This window comes from Lissotriton helveticus, chromosome 3_2 (genome assembly GCF_964261635.1).
Source record: "Lissotriton helveticus chromosome 3_2, aLisHel1.1, whole genome shotgun sequence".
NCBI lineage: Eukaryota > Metazoa > Chordata > Amphibia > Caudata > Salamandridae > Lissotriton > Lissotriton helveticus.
The window spans coordinates 360,653,671-360,671,217 of NC_136062.1; the positions used below are offsets into that span (position 1 = coordinate 360,653,671).

The window sequence follows — 17,547 nt, forward strand, 5'->3', positions numbered from 1 at the left end:
CATCATTGTCCCTATGACCCGACTCGTCTGACCCCTGCCTCTCCTCTCATCTGAGCACTCTGTCAGACTCTCACCGGTCCCTCCTCACTCTCTCTCAGCTGCCTCTTTATTACTTGTCTTACTTGCCCTTCTCTGAGCTCTAACTTTCTTACTAGTCCCACTTACCTGAATCTGCCTCTCAGTAATGTATCACCTGCTGTCCCTCTCTTTTAATCTCTTTGCATTGACCCAGCTCTTCCTTTCTATTTTACTATGTTACCCTTTGTCTTCTCCTCTACTAACACTCTTTCTCCCCTACTCTCTCCTATCTTGCTTGCTTTCTTCACATGATCTGGGGCAGTGGGTGAGATAGACGCCTATTTACTGGCTCCACTTGCAACAACAACTAATTGTTTTGCAAGTTTCTTACTTTCCTCTGAGCCCAGAGGCTGCTAGCACAGCACTAGGGTTCACAGGAGGCCAGCAAGGTGACGTCCACATTATTTGTGGGAGGACTAAGTCATCTAGAAGTCAGATGGTGAACCTGGCATGCCGACAGATGTCAGATTGGTACACTGCCAGCAGATTAAAACCTTCATTTGTTTTTTATGCTTTGAACAAATAAACATGGGAAGTCGTGCTGCTGATCTGTTTACACCCTGGCATTTATGGGGCCGACTCTTTGGGGTGGCACAATGCCAACGCTGCAGGCACTAGTGATTTGACTCTTCCGCAGCCAGTTTTTTTTTCCTTTTGTGTTGTCAGGGACTGCCTTTTTACTAGCTGGTACTGTTGCCTAAAGTAGCGGTTTAGGGTGGGATTGCATTATTTTAAGTGTGCAATTTATATATATGACCATGTCATGAGTGATGTAATATGTGAAGTTATAAGCAATGCATTGTGTGGGCGCGAGTTATAGTTAGCTCACTAACTATTACTGCTGAGTTTCTCTGGCTTTGCACGAGTGAAATCTGACCCCAAACTATAACGTTCCTGTACCTTTGGTTTTTTTTTCAGTTAATTTCTAAGGTTTATCTATTAGCCACATTTGCAGAGTGGTGCAGAAAGGGAGCTGGGCCTCCGACCAGCTCTCAGAAATTCAGTGGTGTAGGACTTACAGGAGTTCCCTCAGCAGTAAAGTCGACGTCGTGCCCTAACCAGTAGTGTACCACGAGCCGCGTTTGCAGAGTGGTGGAGAAAGGGGGCGAGGCCTCCGAAGACCTCGTAGCAATCCTGCTGTGTGGGACTTATTGGAGATAACAGGAGGGGTACTTGGCTCCCAAGGATGCCCTTGGGGGGCAACTAACCCTCCTGTTACCTCCAGTAAGTCCCACACAGCAGGATTTCTAACACCTGGTAGGAGGCCAATGCCCTTTCTCTACCACTCTGCAAACGTGCCTTCTAGCGCACTCCTAGTTGGGGGGGGGGAGGAGGAAGTTCCCTTGGCTCTTGAGGGTCCTTGGGGGCAAATAGCTCTCCTGTGACCTCCAGTACAAACCACACAGCTGGATTACTTAGAGGTGGTCCGAGCCCCCACCACTCAACGCGCCTGCTGGCGTGCTAATGCTTGGGGGAAGAAGTCCACTTTAGTCCTGAGACTCTCAGAAGGCCAGGGGACCTCCATTTCCTCCCCCCCGCCACCCGACAGTGCACCAGCAATATATTATTGCAGCAGAAGTTCCTAGCTTGCAGCAGAAACACATTTTGTACAAGTACTTTCGACACGGTAAACCACCGCATACTACTACAGCGGCACACCAAGCTAGGAGTCTCATCAACCGCAATCTCATGGCTCGAATTCTTCCTGAAGGAGCGCTCCCCGACCAAGTGTTTGAGGGTGACACTGCTTCCACTAGTAAACCTCTCGATTGTGGGGTACCGCAGGGCTCCTCCTTAAGTCATACGCTCTTCAACATATACATGAGCCCCCTCGCTGAGATAGTCTGTCCCTTCGGGATTAAAAATAGTCACCTACGCGGATGATACTCAGCTAGTGGTAGCTCTGAGTCATTCTCACACCAGCCCCAACAGTCTCAGAGACTGCCTGGAAGCAGTGACCTCCTGGATGACATCTTCCTGTCTCAAACTCAACGGAGACAAAACTGAGCTAATGCTACTAGGTCACCGCCCCAATCTCAACATCAATCACCTCTGGCCCACTTGTCTTGGACCCCCCCCTGTGCCCAAAGACACGATAAAGAGCCTTGGCATCTGGCTGGACAAGTCTCTCAATTTCAACTACCAAGCAGCAAAGTTATCAGCCACCTGCTACGGCCTACTGACGGCTCATCCGAAAAATCATCCCCCTCCTTCCCTCTAATGCCAGACGGATCATGATCCAAGGCTTAATCCTATCACGTTTGGACTTTGGAAATGCCCTCTATCTAGGTGCGCCACAGTCCACCTTAAACAAGCTAGAGGTTATCCAGAACTGCTCCAGATTCTACGTCTAACCTCAATTCAAACAGAACTCAGGCTCCCTGTCAAAGACAGAATCGTATTCAAGGGCCTGTGCATCGCACATAGAGCCTTTTGGAAATCAGGCACCACCATCAATCATACCCTGGTCACTCCCTACCAACCAAACAGACAGCTAAGGTCTACCTCCTCAGACCTTCTCACAATACCCAGAATTAAGAAAGTTAGATGTGGTGGACGCTCCGTCTCCCACAAGACGGCCAAACTCTGGAACTCCCTACCCCTTCACCTGTGTACGGAACACAACCTGTTGGCCTTCGGGAAAAAGCTTAAAACCCAGCTGTTTAACAACTAGAATAGGATCCTATGCCCCCTCTTATGCGTTTGTCCACAGCGCTAGGACGCCTCATGGTAGCTACCGCGCTTTACAAATGCTCTTTTTATTTCATTTCTTTTCAAGTTCCTATTCCGACACAGGTTACAGTTCATATCTACCCAGGAGTTCTCACTATGCTGGACTATATTAAGGAAGGAACAAGTCCATCTATAAACTAATCTGAGAGAACAACCGGGCCTGCTGGGATACTGAAGAGTAAATAAGTGGGATCAGACGCTGTCCTGCTATTTAGTATTGAGTATTCCAACAGATGTGTTTATAACAGTAGTGGGCAGCATCTTGGACTGGAGAGACTGACAGTGACAGGTGTTGATAGACAAGGGTGAAGGCAGGCGCACATGTAAGGAATGATGTCATGAGTAGCCAGGAGACTGACTACTGTGCCGTTCCAGCAATCCGTGAACAACAAACACAAACCACCTTGAGTCGATCTAAAACCTACCAAGCACTTCAACGAAGCAATGGCTAATGGGAACTGGCCTGAACAACCCAGCTGCTGCAGGGGTCTCACCCAAAGCGTATTACTTTGTGTATTGTTACAGGCAGTTGGTCATGGCGGTCCAGGCCTAAAAGGGTAACTTCAGGAAATGTTCCAAGTACCATCTTCTTGATTTCAAAGACGGATTAGCCATTCTTGCTGTATTTACATATGTCAGATGCGGCCCTGTGCAGCACTATCAGGCTGTCATAGGAGTGACTGCACCTCTTTATGTAATCCTGTGATGTCCAGGACAGGGCATAGGGCCGCGAGAGCTGGATCCGTGTCACATTTTTATAATGGGCATACACAAAGTTGTAAAATCTTCTTGACCTTCCTTAGACACTGGCCTCTACATCTCTCGCACACACACGAAACAAAAAGAATTTGTCATCCGTGACTCTACCTACCTGGGATCCAGGCATCTCTGTCTCCACACAATAAAACACTAAATGTCTGCAGGTACGATGCAGGTCTCATTAGTACTCCCAAAAACGTATGTGTCATTAAAAAAAAAGTGTGCGACTAGTATTCCGTAGGCACTGATGCATACGCTATCTTTTCCGCTTGATCCACACTGCTTCTTGCAACCTGTAAATAACATCCAACTTTCCAGCAACTGTGAAGCTTTGGTGGTGGAGTAGTTACCCTAAATATTCCCACGGTAGTTTATATCAAGGAACTTTGTTCCTGCCTTCTTTTTACTATTTAATCCCACCAGTATCCTGATCATGTAAGAGAGTATGACCCAATTCTACCTTAACTCCACACCTGTTTCTTTCATCACCAACACCGAATCCTCGCAGATAAGTTCTTGATTTTACTGTAACTTCCAAATGCTGTGCAAGATGGCGGGGACAAGGAGGTGACCATCAATTATATTTCAGAAAAATGCAAAACAAGTAAATGGCGTCAATTTAGATAGTGAGTGTTCACAACATTTCTTAATATTCAAACTACAACACTGTGGATTGCTCAAGAGTCTTGGAATCTTGGATATATAGACTAACGACCCTGCATGGAGCCTTCACTTTACAATGTGAGCACATTTTCAGGAGTGTCTGCTTTAAAGCAAGGGTTAGAACAAAGGCAACAGGTCCAGGGATCCTAGGTCTAGATAATAATTCCTAAAAAAGTAGAATGTTAAGGAACTATGCTCGAAGCTCTGGACGGTGGTAGCTTCGCATAGTCAAGTAGGGTTATATATTTAGGAGCTTATGTGCCTTCCTTTTGAACAAGTGATTAATCGACAAGGATAAATCCTTATTATCAAATGTTCCGCTGATAGAGGGCTATTATTCCATTTCCAGTTCGTTTGTCACTGTTTAGCCTTGAGAAAGCCCTGGCGTGATCGGCCACATAGGGCGAAACACGTGTAGGCTGTTTTCCTTACCGTCAATAAAAACTTCTGAAATAAATCAAGAGTGAAATAAACCAAGAGTGAAATGGATTAACTAAGTGACAAACAAACTGGAAATGTAATAATAACCCTCTATCAGCTGACATTTGATAATAAGGATTTATCCTTGTCGATTAATCACTTGTTCAAAAGGAAGGAACATAAGCTCCTACATATATAACTCTGCTTTAAAGCATGGTTTGCCAAGCCACTGGTGCAACTATGCGATAGGAAGCACTGATGGAATGCCCTCGCACATGCACGGGTGCGACTACGAGCAGATCTGCCCAAAAAGCGTCCATGTGAAGGAATGGAGACATGACTGATATTTGAAGTTGACCCCAGTGTGCCAGAACAGCAACATGCAGATTGCGTATGTGCTAATCGGATTGATGAATGCTGATTTTTATTTGTTTGGGTGAATCAATGCAGTTTGTATATGTATCATCTGATTGCTTGGGTCGATACAATTGATGTCTGAAGTTTGGGTCTGTGTGAATTTTGGAGCCAGAGAGCTCCATTTCCCACTAAGGGTCAGTCGCTCCCGTATGTTTGGCTCATGATGCAGATATGACTTGTACACGTCTGATTCTACATGAATCTTCTGTAATCACGGTGCCACCTAGGGCCAGGCAATGTCAACCCTTGCAAAATACAAGTCATGTAGGCCCACATTAAGAGTTGGGGTATTTAATCGGAGGGATAACTCTGGGTGAAATGCCTCAAGTCATCATCACAGGGGTGTCCAAGTCTGGAATTGTCTAGTTGGAAAATTCCCAACCACTGTGCATGCGACAAATGCTGCAGAGAAGGGGTTGTGGGTTATAGCATTGACTGGCACCCACCTGCCCCCTGCAGCAGTTCAAGGGGCGCAGACAATTCTCCCACACCCCCTGCTCCCGGACAGATGAAAGCGTGCCCCGGAACCCTGCCCATTTCCCCATCACCTCCAATTCCGCTGACCCTTTCGGTCTGCCATGGGCAGGCTCAAAATGTCAATGCTTATTTCGCCGATATCAGAAGAAACTGCCTGGTAACTCTGAATGCCCGGTTTGGGGGAAAATGCATAATGCACCGACTGTCGTGCGGAGAGGATGGTTGCCAACTTTAATTCTGGCCCCGATATCTTGCCCCCAAAATCTTGCCAACTCATAAAAAAGGCCAGGTTTCTTCTGCACCCCAGCTTGTTCAGGGGTTTGATTCATGAGATGTCTCAGACTTGGCCTGGCCCAGAGTGGTGCTATGACACAAATCCCTTCACACTGGTGACCTGTCTGGGACTTCTCTCTCTCGGGCATACCAATGGAAAGAGCTTCAACTCTTAGCTAGTGAAGGGAGCCCTCTCTATTTTGCATTATGTCTTTAAAAAGTTTCAAATTTCCCCCCTACAGAGGTATCCTTTAATAACCTGACTCTAAAAGTCAAGAGTTCATTTTATTGAATGTTTAAATCCATCTCACCCCTGCATCGATTCTGCATTTCCACCCTTTACCTGTGCTGCTTCTGTTTTTATTTTTTGTGCCTTCCTAGTGGTATTCATGTTTGGTCTTCTTATCATTGCAGGGTGTCCGGGTAAGGCGGATCCTTCGACCTTTCTTCCTTCTGCAGAACTCTTCTTTGATGAAAAAGACACTGAAGTGCATCAGAAGGACACTACCTGAAATGGCAAGGTGGGTCAGTGTCATCGGTGACCACTGTACCAGGAGGGGGCTTGACTACTGTTGGGACATTGAACAGCACACATGCAGCTTGGGGCTCGAAATCTATAAATTGTACCATAATGTGCGTTTTATGCTCTTGAGGGCATCTGATCCACCTAATTGGTTCTGCAGTCCCGTCACATACCTGGAGTTTGACAAGTGTAGTTAGTGTTTCTGCAATTAGTGTTTTTTATTTGACAGCACTACTCTTGTTTCTGTGGCTTGTCGCTGAGTTCTTCTCGCCCACACTGCTTTCCAGGTGGTGTATATCGTCCATTTCATAGAAGGCAAAAACTCAGTTTGCCAGCAATGTAGGAATACTATTACGCAACCTCTAGGTAGAAAGGATTAGACAAAGTTAGTGGAATGCAAATTAAATCATGAGCTGTACAAGCTACACCAAAATCTAGACATTACTTTAAAGAAAATATTCACTACTGAAAGAAAATGAGTTGTTTTCCGGCTGTACTCTTTGTCCCGCATCTTTTTTCTAGCCTGACTCTGGCTTAGTTTAGCTGTTCAACTACCTATATCTGGTCCATGAGGTCAAGCTGACCCCCTCTAGTGCCCCATACCCAGAGCTCGTAGTCCCCACCTCCCCTCCCCAGAGCCAACCACTGTCACGATGCTCATGGGGTAGCACATGATTGCACCCAATGACTGCGCAATTCAAACCTCAGGAATCCCAAGTTTTTTTCCCTTTAGAGCGGGAGTTTTCTAACCAGGGGAGGGTCCCTCCTAGGCGGTACTCAAGTGATCCCAGGGGGGGAGGGGCGCCACGCTCTGGCCAAAAGAAGCGTTATGCTGATAACTGTTCTTTGTTTTCAGCGTAAAAAAAGACAGTAAGGCACTTTGTATCTGGCCATCCCTAACCTCTTTTGAAGTAGTACTTTCAATGGTATCTTCCTCCCAGACCCTTAACCCCTTCGATGCGGGGGTTATTCCCCCGCTGTGCTGGGGGGAAGGGGGGGCGCGCAGAGCGCCCGCATGCTCATGACGAGCTGAGCTCGTCATGAGCTACGGCGCTCCTGTGCTCATGACGAGCTCAGTTCGTCACATGTGTATTGTCTCCCGTGGAACGCTCAGCACAGGATTGGAATTCTCCCTGCACCTGAGCGTTCCACGGGCCATGACGAGCTGAGCTCGTCATGAGCGTGTAAGGGGTTAAAGTGAACTGGGCAGCGCTTGGTCAAAGTTCCTCGTATAAAGAAGGCATGGTGGGGAGGCAGGAGCTTTGTTTTGGGGGCAACGAAGGCCTGGAATGCCTTGCCCCCCGCCTTGAGGAACATGACAGACCTGATGGCCTTCAGGGAAGGCATTAAAACCTGGCTGTTCTCACACTAACGTGATCCTGGCCTGATCCTTTAGGAGTATTTATCTAGCCCCAGGACACCTTCGGGTAATCGCGTGCTGTATAATGCAAAAAATAAATAAAATAAATAAATATCCTGGGTGGGAGAAGGTGTCATAAGGGTTGGGACTACAAATATTATTGAAAGCTCCACTCCCATTCCTAGCAATCACACTGTGGATACTTTTACATGCTAGTGGGGCCTGCCTGACCAGAATAGTATGTGTGGCGATCATGCATTTGATTGCGTTTTTAAAACGGTAACATAACTGCATGTTTTAAATAAGTCTAGACATATTTAAACATTGGCAGTTTAATAGAACAATTGTGAAATTTTTTGATGGGGGAGTGCCACATATTTAGTTTTTCTTACACCGGCGTGGCGTTAAAAAGACCACTGCTTCAGAGAGAAAATATTGTAGTTAAAGATCTAAGGTTTTAGAGGTTTTTGCTTGTCAAGAAGTGCAGGCTAAGAAGTGAGAGATATAAGAATTAAAAAAAATTAAAAAAAATCTACAGGTTGTATTAAGGTGACTTGAAGGAACTACGATTGACTGGCTCAGTCTAAAGGAGGTTGAGGGAGTAGGTTTTAGTTTATATATGTGATTTTGGGCAAGGGAAATCTTGGTGTGGAAAGCATGCAGAAGTATTTGCGCACTCAGTCCAATTATCTTCATGTGTACAGGTTCACCTTTATGTTGGATTTGGAGTCAGACTATTTACTTTACAACAGTTACTCTGGACAGAAGAAGTAAAATGAACTAACTCGACAAGAACTACAGAGCAGTCTCGCATTTGAAACCTATTGACTTTATCAATGGTTTTTAGCCCTAGTGTTCCGCGTACCTGATGCTAAATAAGAAAGAAAAAAAGTTTGCCGTGGTCAGTCACTAAAATTTGTAGGCGCACACACCAAGCATGCATGCTGCTACAAAATGATGCCGCCACATCATGTTTTGGTTTGCCATTCCGAGTTGGGTCAGAAAATAAAAAGAAAAATATGTGCAGAATCATTTTTTTAAAGTGTAATTGGGGGAGAGCAACACTCGGCTCCAAATAAATCAAGACACTTTATTTACATTGTGCTGCGCAAATGATAAATATTTAAATATATAACCGGTTTCCACACAAGATCCTTTTTGAGCTATGTTGCTTTATCAGTAAAACTGCATGTCAGTACACATTTTGTGACCATGTCAATAGAAAATGTGTAGTCTCTAAAGCACAGGGCACTACCACACCCTGCTTTAGTAATGTATTTGTGAGAGTGTGCTCTAAAATGCACCACTGGCTACATACCTCACCCTTTGCATTCTGTTGCTGAATGGGCGTGGCTCATTTGTTTTGCTTATTCTTTGTGTGAACCTTGGATTCCAACTCTGAAAATGGTTCCAGCACCATTGCTTAACCAAGGAGTAGCTTCCGAGTGTTGGCAGATATTATGTGCTAACTGCACGGAGGTCCCTATTTTTCCTCCGCATCGTTGGTTGCTACAGTTTCAATGGAAGGATCAGGTGTACGAGTTTGCATCCCTTCCGTTGGGTCTTTCTTCGGCCCGGGGTGTTTCACCAAGGTTCTAAAAAAAAAAAAAGAGTGCATCCTACAGCCTTTCGTTCCACAGTCCCCGTACCCCTTCAAGATGGTCAGATGGCTCGTGCTACAAAATCCTTACTCACCTTGCAGTCAGAAAAAAGAGGGAAATACCCATCTCTATATTAAAATAATAAGCAGCAGTTTGTCACAAGACATAGCCTGACATTAGACCTCTGTCTTTGAAGGCACAGCAAATGCAACAAGATAAACACAAAATTATAAAGGCTTCTTGACAGCACCCCCAGCGCCTGTGTGGTTAGGAATCCTTCGAGACCATGTGATCGCCACTTAAAGAAGCGACTAGTCGTTCTAGTGCAGACCAGCCACTCTGTTCAACCTGTATGACCTACACTGTTCATAAGAACTTCAAGTTCTTTTTAATCTCTCTTGGCTGTACGCCTACACTTCAAATTTCGTAAAGTTCTCGCAGTGCCTAATTTGTAAATAAGTTCAAGTACAAATTGTTTTTTTAAGATACCCCCCACTTGCTCTGCTGAATGCCGGGGTTGCAGAATACCAAGTCTGGTTGGTCCTACCTCATACAATTCTCTTCTGTCAAACCTACACTCTCTGCCTCTTTATCTCACTCTTGCAGTTGCCATTCATCCCTGCTTTCTACCGTAACAGTTTTTTACTTTCCTTCTCTGCCCATTTGTTTCTCTATTTTTTTACCTTTCTCTCTCTAGCTGTGGATCAAAGTCTGAAAAATAGGTCCCTGTCCCTAAAAGTGAGACCTAGGCGCCGCCTCCTTAAAACATCTGCACAAATTACGAATTTTAAGAAGAAATGGGGCGCAATAGTACTACAAGATGCCATCCCTAGCTCCTTCGCTGTGCTTCAATTTAATAATAGGTGGTATAATATTTATAACAATTAAAGTTGTATCTTATTTTTCCTTGTTTCACTTTTTACCTTTGCTTGCAGTTAAGTATCACTGTTTGTATACTAAGAGCCAAGGGCAGTAATTTAAAAATAAGGTTATTTTTCATAAATGAATCTGAATTTCGGGAAGACTATTCCTATAGTTTACTCCTAGATTTCCACTTGCCACCAGCGTGGGTGATCTAGCTCACTGAGTAAACCTATTGCTCCTGAGAGCTGAGCCCAACCTGCAGGTCACACCTTTGTTACCAAACAGTGTTACATGTGTCTCTTACATGTGCCTCCAAGTCTTATAAGTTTTGTAGCTTTGCGGTAGTTGATATTTGCACTTCCAATAATAAGCAGCATGATCTAAAATTAGCTATTGAATTGGGGGAATTGTAATCGTCCAATAGTAATCATTTTACACATTTGGATTACTTGCTGAAAAAGTATCAAAGTGGAAGAAATTTAGTTCTGCAATTCTGTAGCTGCACGGCACACAAATGTGTTCTCGTGTAAGCCACAACTGAAAGAATACAATTCTGTTCTATATAAGTTTGTTCTTTAAATTTCTGTTGTATTTTAGCAACTGGTTGCCATCTCCACTGGATTCTAGATTGTGTATTCCAGTGGCAGAGAGCAGGCGTCTGCTGTAGTGAAAGGACAGGACAAGGGCTGTTGCTCTGTATTTAATACATCTGTGTCTTGGCGTCTTAAGTTTCCTCCTCCTGGGTGGGAGGTCTTAGTAGGTGACAAATCCTTTAATTTTCAAAACAATAGCAAACCACGGAAATTGTGTGGTTGGTCACTGCAAGACCTGATGCATGCATCTTTTTTTTTTTTTTGTCCAGGATTGTGAAAACCTCGAGTGCAATATTTATGTACTAGGTTTGAAATATGAAAGATATGCAATGTAATTGACGGAAATATCAAAGTTGGATTAATGCAATTACAGTGACCGTGTTAATGTTTGTTATGGACACACTTAAGTTAAACAATTTTGAAAAATCTGGCAATATGGATAATTATTTGTAATATGTGTAATTGAAATTGATATGTCTCGCTAAATACTGTAGAGATTAATGTTAATAAACAAAAAAGGAAAGCTGAGGATCCCAAGCTTGTTCCATGTCCCAGTCCCATAATGGCTCCCTGACTATGAGCTTACTAAAAGTGGAAACTGCAGAAAGTATTCAGAGCTCTCTGTACATCCTCTCGAGCAGCAGCCATTAAAGGTACCGCTTTAGGGTCTGGGGGTGTCGCAGTTCCCTGCTCCCAGTCTGTCTTCTTCCACCAACCCTAGAAGTAGAGGGACCATTTCTTTGCTCGCACGAAGGCTCATTCTAATGGCATTGATGGCTTCCAGTCAACAATGGCACAATGAGTCATACTACACATATGATGAAAGCTCGAAGATCTAACCTTGTTTTAACCCTTTCGCCGCTCGTGGTATTCCCCCGCTGTTCTGGGGGGCAGAGGAGGGGGGGCGCGTACAGCACCCCCATGCTCATGACGAGGTCAGCTCGTCATGAGCCACGGCGCTCCGGTGCTCATGACACGCTGAGCTCGTCATGACCGCGCCCATTCCAATGGAACGTTCAGCACAGCAGGAGAATCGGTCCAGCGTGCGCGCGTTCCAAGTAACGGGCGCGGTCATGACGAGCTCAGCTCGTCATGAGCACCGGAGCACCGTGGCTCATGACGAGCTGAGCTCGTCATGAGCATCCAAGAGGTTAAGGGATACAATTCCAGGACACCCACCTAGATGGCGAAATAATGCATGGCATGTGAATGAAGACGACTTTCAAGTTGCGTAACTATTGTAACCGATAAGTAACTAGTTTCTTATTAATGGGTGTGAAATTCCAGCCTGTCAAACCTGCTTTTTTCAGACTATTCCACCAGCCTCGTTGAACAAAGCCATGACGAGTAATCGGTGTTTGTGTTTTTTTTCATCAACAGTGTCATGTTGCTGCTTGCACTTCACCTCTGCCTCTTTACCATGTTTGCCATGCTGCTCTTTGCTAGGGAAAAGGTAAGTAATCCATCATCGTTTCATAATTTGTTGATGATTGTCTTGTGTCATAGACCAATTTTCATGCATTTTGTAGTGCCGATACTGTTTATTTTGGTGCTTCTGGAAGTTCGAAATAGCGGGGCATTACAAGACTACAACTGCTAAATGGAGATGAATATATGCCAAACTAGAATTACTGCTAGCCCAAGTAGCTTCTCAATTCCGATATCACAATTATGAGAGCTGCAGAAACACCACAGATCTTTTAACTTTCACTTCAGCTGCTCAAGTGTGAGCCAATGAGGAGTAACTGGTGGAGGGTGGGGGAAGAATCAAACGTGGAATTACTACTTTCACAATGTAGTGTCTCATTTCTTAGTGGATCCTCAGAATCCAACTTGCGATTGGCTGAATTGTTCTGACCCCTGGTGCCCGCATTATCATACCCGGCCACTCGTAATGAGTGTTTTAGGTACATCCTTACCTCCATACAGCTGGGACTCTGTATCCCCCCCGTGTCCTTGTGTTACTCTTGACCAATCATCATAAGAGTCTTTGAGCCAGGTATTAAGTGACTACCCCTCTTAGTAGCTGAAATAGATAGTTTTCATATCCGTTTTTGAGGGAGGGTTAACTGTGGATGGTCAGCTGGAATCCAAAATAGGTTTGTCTTGGTGGTGGTGGCAGGATGGGTGATTGGTTGGTTACAGTGGGCCATAGTGGGAATAGAAGTGAAATTGCATGTGTGATGGTATTGGTAAGCTTTCAGCTAGAGTCTGATATCAATTTAGCACCCAATGCCACCCCAGGGACATTTTATAAACTTTTTAAGAAAACATAAGCTACCTTTCTTGGTAGCTTATGCAGGCTTGGGAGTAGATGAGCATCATTTCATTACATTAGTGGTGAGCAGTGAAGTCAATACAAGTTGGTGGTTGTAGCACGCTAGTTCAAACCATATGTAACTAGGCGTTGGTGGTCTGGTCGTAGAAAGCAAGCAGCAGTAGGCTTTTGTAGCTAATGATCTGACAGTACAGAGTAGTCTATAGTGGGGCACAGCTAGAAGGAACATGATGGTCCTTGTAGGTCTGTAGATGAAGCACTCTTCTGTTGGGCATGCAGTACAAAGCGGAAATCACACTTCACGTGGCTGTTTTAGGCCATAGCAAATGCCATGCTTTGGTTGGTCAGTAGCCTTGCCCACACATTGGTTGGCTGGCTATTGCAGGTCAGTAGTTATATGTGAAACCAAACCCCAGTTTGCTGTTACAGGCCAGTGTCAGTATCTAAAAGCGTACAACGGCTGACTGTTGAAGGTCTGGGGCTGAAAGGAAAGCGCACCTAGGCTGCCTATTGTAAGCGAGGTGGTGCATTTAAAAACACACGCCTGTTGGCTGTGGCTTGTTAGTAGCTGTAGCTGAAACCACAACTCAGTCGGATGTTTCAGTTCCATATCTGGAGCTGAGGGCAAACCTCATGTGGCTATTGCAGGTAAACCGCTTTTGCTGAAATCGCACACGAGTTGGCTTTTTTGGGCCACAAATGAAAGCATCCAACAGTCATTGATACGAGTACCCGAATTAAGACCCTGCACACGCTCTTCCAACTACAAGACCCTCAGGAGAGGGAGGACTCATTGTTCTGGGTCTTAGGTAGAATGATGGGCTGGCGACTGGCTTAATGGTAAACGCAAAGCCTGCGGTGAAGAATTCAAACTAAAAGGTTAGTAGGGAAAACTAGTGGAGTGCCTATAGCAGTCATAGGACAGCCTGCCCTTTAAAGTGCCTTTTTCACTCACTGTGCAGGAGGCCCCAAGGGAAAGTTGCTCTTTTTTTGTAAATTCCATTGCCATCTGCCACTAAATTGATCTCGTGAAGGTATTGGAGAATATAAATGAAAGTTTAATGCCACTTGCACAGGAACCAAGGAGGCAGCAACTTAGACACCTGCTGTATCACACTCGTGAAGAAGAAATCAACTGCAGCAGTCACAGGAAGAGGCCCTTGAAACAAACGCAATGACCTACATGCCAACATAGAAGTGTATGGTAGAGATTGTAGGCGTACTCCCCACGCAGACTTTCCATTGGGACGAATATTTCAGTAAGACTGATAGTAGGGATAATTTTATAGGCATTTTGAAGATCATAGCCTGAAGCTTTTAGCTCTGATAGTTTTAATTTGACTGGCCACATGTTATCATGGTAGGCTTTAGATTGCTGATGAGGAATATGTTTTCTCTTTTTGTTTTGTTTATTCAACAGACATTTAGCATTATCTGTTCAAGGTAATGGCGAGGTGCTCAGTGGGGAGGTGTTTGTTTACTGACTTCAGTATTCTTTCCTTGTGCAAAATAAATGTAAAGGTTCAGTCTTTGGGTACTAGATGATTGCAGGCAGTAGTTCATGTTTTGTGTAAATTCACTTGTCGTCTGGACGGCAGTCCTGTCCATCAGATACAGGTGTTATCTGTGAATAGGGTGGGCTGCAGGATATGTCTGCCCGGTGTGCCGCAAAGGATTTAGGTCTGGTGGTCCGCAGCCTTTAAACTTTGCAGGGCAGCAGGCCTTTTTACATGAGAGGAAATGAACACCGATCATTCCCTGCTATCCTCAAGATGGTTGTTTTTAGTGTAGCTGGATTAATCCATCCTATTCTTGTTTTACGGGACCCACACAAAGTTGTTCATGCAATCGCAGAATTTATTCTCCAGGTTAAACGCAGATTCATTTGGGTGTGAGGGCTGCTTTGGTAATTAGGGAACTTCAAGTCAAATCTACAGTTTTAGAAGTTAATTTGGGTTCTCGTTGAGGTAAGTCGTGTCTGTGGCATCATAGTGATCTTAACGTGGCTGGTTGATGAAGGTTTAAGGGCTGGTTTAGGAGCTGGTATACTACAGGCAAGCACACACACTAGAGATATAGGAAGATGGCAGGTTAAGTGTTCCGTGCAGATAAGACCTTAAAATCAGTTGCAAGTCCAGACTTCTTGTGGCACTAGGAACAGGACGTCACACGTTTTTGGGGCACGTTGCCTGGCAAAGTTTAGGTGAGGGAGAAGAAATTTGTCTAGGCAACTGGACCCCAAAGTGGAACTGAGGGTGTAGGAACAGGAGCATATGTAGGTGGCTGAAGTGTGTTGTCTCAGTTAGTCCTTGGGGTTCACCTCTGTGTTGTGGAGAGCCGCTTTTATTGGTGTGTAAGGTAGGTTTGAGATCCAGGTTAACATTTAGAAAGTTCTAGAAGACCTATCTGCCATGTTCAGTGCTTTGAAATAGGTCTTTTGAGGGAGTTCAGAGAATATGCTGATAAATCTCTTATTGCATTTGAAAGAAAGTGTTTCCTGGCATTTCCTAAACCTTGCCAGCATGGTTTGTGTGTTATAGCGTTTTTGGTGAGTCTTAAAAATGTGTGGTTCTCCACCTCCTGATCCTATTTTCTAGTTGCAGTATTGATAAAATATTGAGGCAGAATTGTACAAAAAGCCAACCTTCCATCCTGCAAACACTTCAACATAATGCCTCAGCCTAATGCCTTGATGCTTTATGCAGTGTTGTTGCAGTGCTTGGGGGCTGCTCTGTTCCCAGAAAGTCAGGTTCACGCTTTGTAAATGTGGATTCTCGCCCATTACTGTGAGTGGAGGGTGAGACCTATGTTGTGACGAAAGCACCGACGTACTTCTCTAACATGTTGTTTCATTGTGTGCACAGGATGCTCAGATAGACAAGGAATGGATGGGATTTTTCCGCAACTTACCCGATTCGATGACCTCGCTCCTGGTGCTGCTGACCACGGCAAATAACCCTGATGGTGAGTCATGTGTTCCACGCTGAGCCGCAACGTGTCGCCTGGGCGGGAGAGGACACTGCGCCTTGGATAAGTCATTATTATTTTAAAATGATCAATGACACTTACAGAAAGGCCCTTGTCAGTGTCATCATAGTCACTGAACACACATTCATGCCCACTTAATGTCCTTGATTGCAACAGAATGTCACCCAGGCACAGCATTATCTTACTGGCAGATGTTTACATTTCATGCGCTCTTTACTTAAAGTCCCACTAAATATGAAGTTTATAGTAAAGATACTGTCCTTTAAATAATTCACTTGAAGTCTTCTACTTAAGCACACAATTGACAACGAGCGGGTGGAAAAAAATAAACAGTGACTTATCCCTCCCTCACAGTCCTTTGCTCACAAGGATGTGACCAAGAAAGAGGCATAATGGGGTGCACTGATAGAGTGAGAGGAGAAGGTAGCAGAAAAGGTTCACTTTGAATTCCTGCCTTGACGTTACCTGGGTTATTATGACTGGTTGGAGACATCCGTGGACATTAAAAATAGTTTAAACCAGAAGTTTTGGGAAGCTACTCCCACCTCTTTTTTTTTTAGCCCCACTTTAAGTCCAAGTTCCCCTAGCTCTCCTGCTGAAGATCCTTAAGGAATATTAATATATACAGGCAGCATCCACTGGGGTATGAGAGAAACGTATAGATTCCAAAAGCAAATCTATACAAGTTTCAGGGCCAACTGGTTGCGCCTTCTGCAAAGGGCGAGGAAGGCTACGAAACAAGCTTGATCAAAGTATTCAGTCATTCCTTTAGTACGTTTGGGACCAGGTCAGCTATTTTGTGCTTGGATAGTACTGGCTCAGATAAGGTAAAGCACACGCTGTGAAGTAAAACACAGTTTCATCCATTTGAGCAAGAATGCCACGTGCGGAATGTTGGGGTTTCCACTTATGAGCAACAACTGATGTTCCATTTTCACCAAATTTAGAAATATAGGGCGACCATTTGCACTAATTATTTCTGTCTTGTACATTTCCATCTGTGATTGATTTCACTGGTTTCCAAAAGAATTTGCTAACGAGCCCAACTTTAAGAATTGACAATTGTTGAACCCCAGTATTGCACACAGGTAGGGTGACCAACTGGCATTGGTTCAAATTCAGGACGGTGAGTGTAAAAATTCAGGACAAAGGGTCAAAATTCAGGACACAAATTCAGGACAGGAGGTCAAAATTCAGGACAAAACTTCAGGACAATAGTTACGTTTTACAGACACATCAGAGGTCGCGCAATAGTATATAAGTAAGCCCAGCCATTTCCAAACATATTCAACCATTTGCAAACCTATCCATCATGTATCCTTCCATCTATCCTTTCACTCATCCATCCCTTCATCCATCCCCTCATCCTTCCTTTCACTCATCCTCCATTATCCATCCATCCACCCTTTCACCCTATCCATCTGTACACTTATCCATCCACTCTTCATCCCATCCATCCATTCACTCATACATTCAGCCATTTACCCTTTTACCAATCCAGCCATCCTTTCACTGACGAA

The 17,547-nt window shown here is 44.5% G+C and overlaps 1 protein-coding gene across 1 annotated transcript in view; it reads left to right on the forward strand.

Moving 5' to 3' along the window:
- TPCN2 (two pore segment channel 2) overlaps positions 1-17,547 on the forward strand; it is a 228,681-nt gene that overhangs the window by 96,220 nt on the left and 114,914 nt on the right. The window contains exons 6-8 of the mRNA XM_078684245.1: positions 6,235-6,341; positions 12,142-12,214; positions 15,904-16,003. Of these exons, the coding sequence (XP_078540371.1) occupies positions 6,235-6,341; positions 12,142-12,214; positions 15,904-16,003 (280 nt within the window). The remainder of the gene's footprint in view (positions 1-6,234; positions 6,342-12,141; positions 12,215-15,903; positions 16,004-17,547) is intronic.